Source organism: Pyricularia pennisetigena (genome assembly GCF_004337985.1).
Source record: "Pyricularia pennisetigena strain Br36 chromosome 7 map unlocalized Pyricularia_pennisetigena_Br36_Scf_7, whole genome shotgun sequence".
In the NCBI taxonomy this organism is placed as follows: Eukaryota; Fungi; Ascomycota; class Sordariomycetes; order Magnaporthales; family Pyriculariaceae; genus Pyricularia; species Pyricularia pennisetigena.
The window spans coordinates 837106-841406 of NW_021940919.1; the positions used below are offsets into that span (position 1 = coordinate 837106).

The 4301-nt window shown below is 54.0% G+C and overlaps 2 protein-coding genes across 2 annotated transcripts in view; one reads left to right on the plus strand and one right to left on the minus strand.

Annotated features, from left to right (window-relative positions):
• Positions 1-2556: 2556 nt before the first annotated feature.
• The window catches only part of PpBr36_09871 (uncharacterized protein), a gene marked incomplete at both ends in the record, with an annotated part of 2458 nt that continues 713 nt past the window's right edge, over positions 2557-4301 (plus strand). The window contains 3 exons of the mRNA XM_029896990.1: positions 2557-2638; positions 2710-2902; positions 2976-4260. Coding sequence (XP_029745098.1) covers positions 2557-2638; positions 2710-2902; positions 2976-4260 — 1560 coding nt within the window. The remainder of the gene's footprint in view (positions 2639-2709; positions 2903-2975; positions 4261-4301) is intronic.
• The window catches only part of PpBr36_09872 (uncharacterized protein), a gene marked incomplete at both ends in the record, with an annotated part of 2743 nt that continues 1182 nt past the window's right edge, over positions 2741-4301 (minus strand). The window contains 4 exons of the mRNA XM_029896991.1: positions 2741-2869; positions 2962-3741; positions 3783-3842; positions 3865-4276. Of these exons, the coding sequence (XP_029745151.1) occupies positions 2741-2869; positions 2962-3741; positions 3783-3842; positions 3865-4276 (1381 nt within the window). The remainder of the gene's footprint in view (positions 2870-2961; positions 3742-3782; positions 3843-3864; positions 4277-4301) is intronic.

Sequence of the window (4301 nt, forward strand, 5' to 3'; positions counted from 1 at the left end):
TTTTTTTTTTTTTCTTGTCGTTAACTTTCGCACCAGCATCATGTAAATTGTGGCTATCGATTTTATTCATGGCGTGCTCAGAACCTACGGTGAGTGTGGAAACAGTTCGACCTTTCGTGACTAGGGTATGTGGCATTGCCTACTAGCGTAGGCAATTGTTTTGTTGGTCCCAAATCTGCTGTGATCTGGGGCGCCATTCGTCACTCGTCATTCGTCGTTTTGTCACTTGTCAATTGTGCGGACTCGGAAGGCGCTATTTTTTTGACTGCAGCTAGCGTATACATTTGGACGACCTATCATTTGTGACTGACCTTCGGACGTATGGCAACAACATCAGCCCTTCACCGAGCTTAAAATACCACAGCCTCAAAAATCACATGCAATCTCATTCCGCCGACATGCCTCAAATCCTAAAGCCGTTAATAGCAGTGCGGCATATTGCTTGCTGGCGCTATTATTGCAGAGAAAACATATGAGCCCCGCTCTTTAATTAATCTTTTTGACTTTTTGGGCGTGGATCCAAGGTCAGGAGTGCTCCGCGCCGGTCTCTCGCGGGACGAAGGTGGCCGTTGAGCCACTTCGCTGCACGTTTTGGTCGACTCGATCGCATCGCATATACCCGAAAAATAACTGGGACGTTGGAGCGCCATTAGGTATGACAACTTATAGTACCGCCTCGACACGCGAATAACTCATTCCAGGTCAGAGCTCGTCATTTCGTACCGCGCCAAGGCCAGCGTAGAAGCTGACGCACGAATTTCAAAACCAACGGCGCCAGCCTTCAGGCAGTCACGATATAGGCCATCCTCGAAAGTTCGAAACGACCATAGTAAGATCCTTTGCGAGTGTCTTCCCTAGGTGATAGATATATCTGCATTTGACACCAGCAGTAAAAAGCGCAGAGCCGCCGAATCAGACTCTTCAACCCGTTCGTTAGTGTCCTAGCAGCGTGGCAAGACGAGCCGCACGAAGCTGTTGACATGCTCGGTTACGGTCCTGCACCTATACGGAACGATCCCATGCGTATCGCGGGACTTTTGTCCCGGCGGATAGATTGATGTCGGCGGTGTCGCCTGAATTAGTCCGCAAAAAGCCACCAACAAGGCTGTAGCTGCATTCTACTGTAGTCTGTAGTAATTTCACTAATACTGATGTTGCAGTCTGTGGAATCATCCTGACCAGCATTATAATCTATCGCATGAGCAGCCTGCATCATCTGAGCAAGGAACATGTAAAAGTCAGCTTTGCGGCTGATATCCACAATTCTTTTGACAAGCCCGCGTTCCTGCATCAAAATACTGATCTGTCGCCGGAAGCGCAATAACAAGGCGAAAAGCTCCGTGATGGTATGACTGAGAGTCACCCAAAGCTTGCTCCAGACGGTTGAACAGTCGTCCAGTCGAGAGTGGAATGTTTCTTGCCACGTTGTTGTCTTGCGATGCACATCCAGTACTGGACCGATCCAATATAATGCCTCGTCATGCTAAGCGAGGATGGATACTGTTGAGTAAGCATTCCATCTTGCTGGCTGAGATCGAGGCAAGAATACTCGTGATGGGAAATAAAGTTAAGCGAAGCAGCGATTGATGGAAGACGGGAAGAGTGATAGGGATAAGATACACGCGCGCTAGTGCGAGGTGAGTTTTGCTGTCAGGCGTCTGAAAGAGTTGAAAAAGGTGGGGCATCAATACCGCCCAGTGGAAACAAGCCCCCCATTCAGTCTTCGCAACAACGGCCTGTTGTAGCGATATCAAACAGTGCAGCAGAGTACAATGCAGAGTCTGACAGGACGCCAAGGCAGCCCGGCAGTTGATTGAATTGAATTGAATTGGATGGAATTGGATCGATTCCAATATCGGAGCCAACCACAGCTGCAGAAGCACAATTAATTCCCGCAACGGTACTGCATGGCCGTGGCTTCCGGGAATTTTAGCCAGCCACATCTGGGCAGAGACAAGCAAAGACAAGCCCAAACAAGCTACCGCCCATCTCTTGTGTTGACCCCGCCCCCAGCTCCAACCCCAACTCCGCCACGCTTATCAGCCCAGACTAAAGATATCTCGACGGCCATGATTGGACGGTCAGAGTTTGACTTTGTAAGTGTCTTCACCCGATCCCGGAACTTTCACACCTAATTCCAGGGTCCGCAGACGCTTGAGAGATAAGGAATCAGTTTTTGCATGCCTTGGTCAGCCCCTTTGCCGATGTCACCTTTGAGCTTTGCAGCAGGCGAGGTTCTGGGTCCGCGACTAAGTCGACTGACAATCACATTTTCGTTTACTTGCAGACTTCCTTTGGCCAGATTTAATGCTCCACTGCCTTGCTGCGGGCTAGCCACTCCGAGTGGTTTAGCAGGCCAGGCGAAAAACGGGCTAGTCTCCTGGTACATATGTCGACTGGCTGCCAGCTATTTCAAAAGAGCAAAGTTGCCTTTTCCTTCATCGGGAACCCCCAAACTTTTGAAGTAGACCACATCAGTCGCATCTAGAGCGAAGACTCGAATTTCCTCATCATCAGCCAGGGCTTGACAACTTGCCGGTCTGCCACCGTGTCACCATGTCTACCCATGTACCGGCTGCCCTGGATCAGGGCACCGGTTATGGCATTGTCCTCGGCCTCGGAGCTCTGTTTGCCTTTGGTAAGATTTATTCCCCCCACGATGCAAACCCTGGCGTCGATCATTTCTTTCTCCATGCTGACCTCGGCCAGGCATGATATTTGTCACATTTGTCCTCAAGCGTTACAATGCTGAGTTGCAAACATCCGAGATGTTCAACACGGCCGGCAGGACCGTAAAATCCGGTCTTGTCGGGTCGGCTGTCGTGTCGTCGTGGACATGGGCGGCCACGCTCCTCCAATCCACCGGTGTCTGCTACCGTTACGGAGTATCCGGGCCGTTTTGGTAAACCGGAATTCTCCACTCTTGATGTCAATTTTTGACTTTGTAAGCACCCATCTGACCCCTTTGATCTCAGGTATGCGAGCGGCGCCACGGTCCAGATCATCCTTTTCGCGACCCTGGCCATCGAGCTGAAGCGTCGCGCACCTAATGCCCACACATTCCTCGAAGTCATCAAGGCGCGGTTCGGCACCGCCGCCCACATCACCTTTATGGTATTTGGTCTCGTCACCAACATCCTGGTGTCTCTGATGCTCATCGTCGGCGGCTCGGCCACCGTCAATGCCCTCACCGGGATGCATACCATCGCCGCCATTTACCTTCTCCCTGTGGGCGTTGTGGCCTACACCATGGTCGGAGGCCTGAAGGCGACCATCCTGACCGACTGGGTCCACACCTTCATCCTGCTCGTCATCATCATCATATTCGCGCTCACGACCTACGCCACGTCGGAAGACCTTGGCTCCCCGTCGGCCGTGTACGACCTGCTCGTCGAGGCAGCATCCCGCCACCCCGTCGACGGCAACAAGGATGGCAGCTATCTGACGATGCAGTCCAGGGAGGGCGCCATCTTCTTCGTCATCAACATCGTCGGCAACTTCGGCACCGTCTTTCTCGACAACGGCTACTACAACAAGGCCATCGCCGCGTCGCCCGTCCACGCCCTTCCGGGCTACATCCTCGGCGGCCTGTCCTGGTTCGCCATTCCCTGGCTGACCGCGACCACGATGGGTCTGGCCGCCATCGCGCTCGAGAGCAGCCCACGCTTCCCTACCTTTCCGAACCGCATGTCCGACGGCGAAGTGTCCGAGGGCCTCGTGCTCCCTTACGCGGCCGTGGCACTGATGGGCAAGGGCGGGGCCGTGGCCACTCTCCTAATCACCTTCATGGCAGTCACGTCGGCCACCTCGTCCGAGCTCATCGCCGTCTCGTCCATCTTCACCTACGACTTTTACCGAACCTACTTCAACCCCGGCGCCAGTGGCAAGCGTCTGATCTGGATCAGCCACTGCATCGTGGTCGGGTACGCCGCCTTCATCGCCACCTTCTCCGTCGGCCTCTGGTACGCCGGCATCAGCATGGGCTACCTGTACGTCATGATGGGCGTCATCATCTCCGCGGCCGTCCTGCCCGCCGCCCTGACCCTGACCTGGTCCGGCCTGAACAAGTGGGCCGCCACGCTGTCGCCCATCTGCGGCCTGGTGGCTGCCATCGCGGCCTGGCTCGCGACTGCCAAGCGCGAGTGCGGCGTGCTCGACGTCAAGTGCACCGGCTCCAACAACCCGATGCTGGCGGGCAACGTGGTCGCTCTGCTGGCGCCCGTGGTGCTGATACCGATCTTCACGTTGGTCTTTGGCATGGTAAGCTTCTCTACGCCTACTTTTTTGAGAAAAAAAAAAAA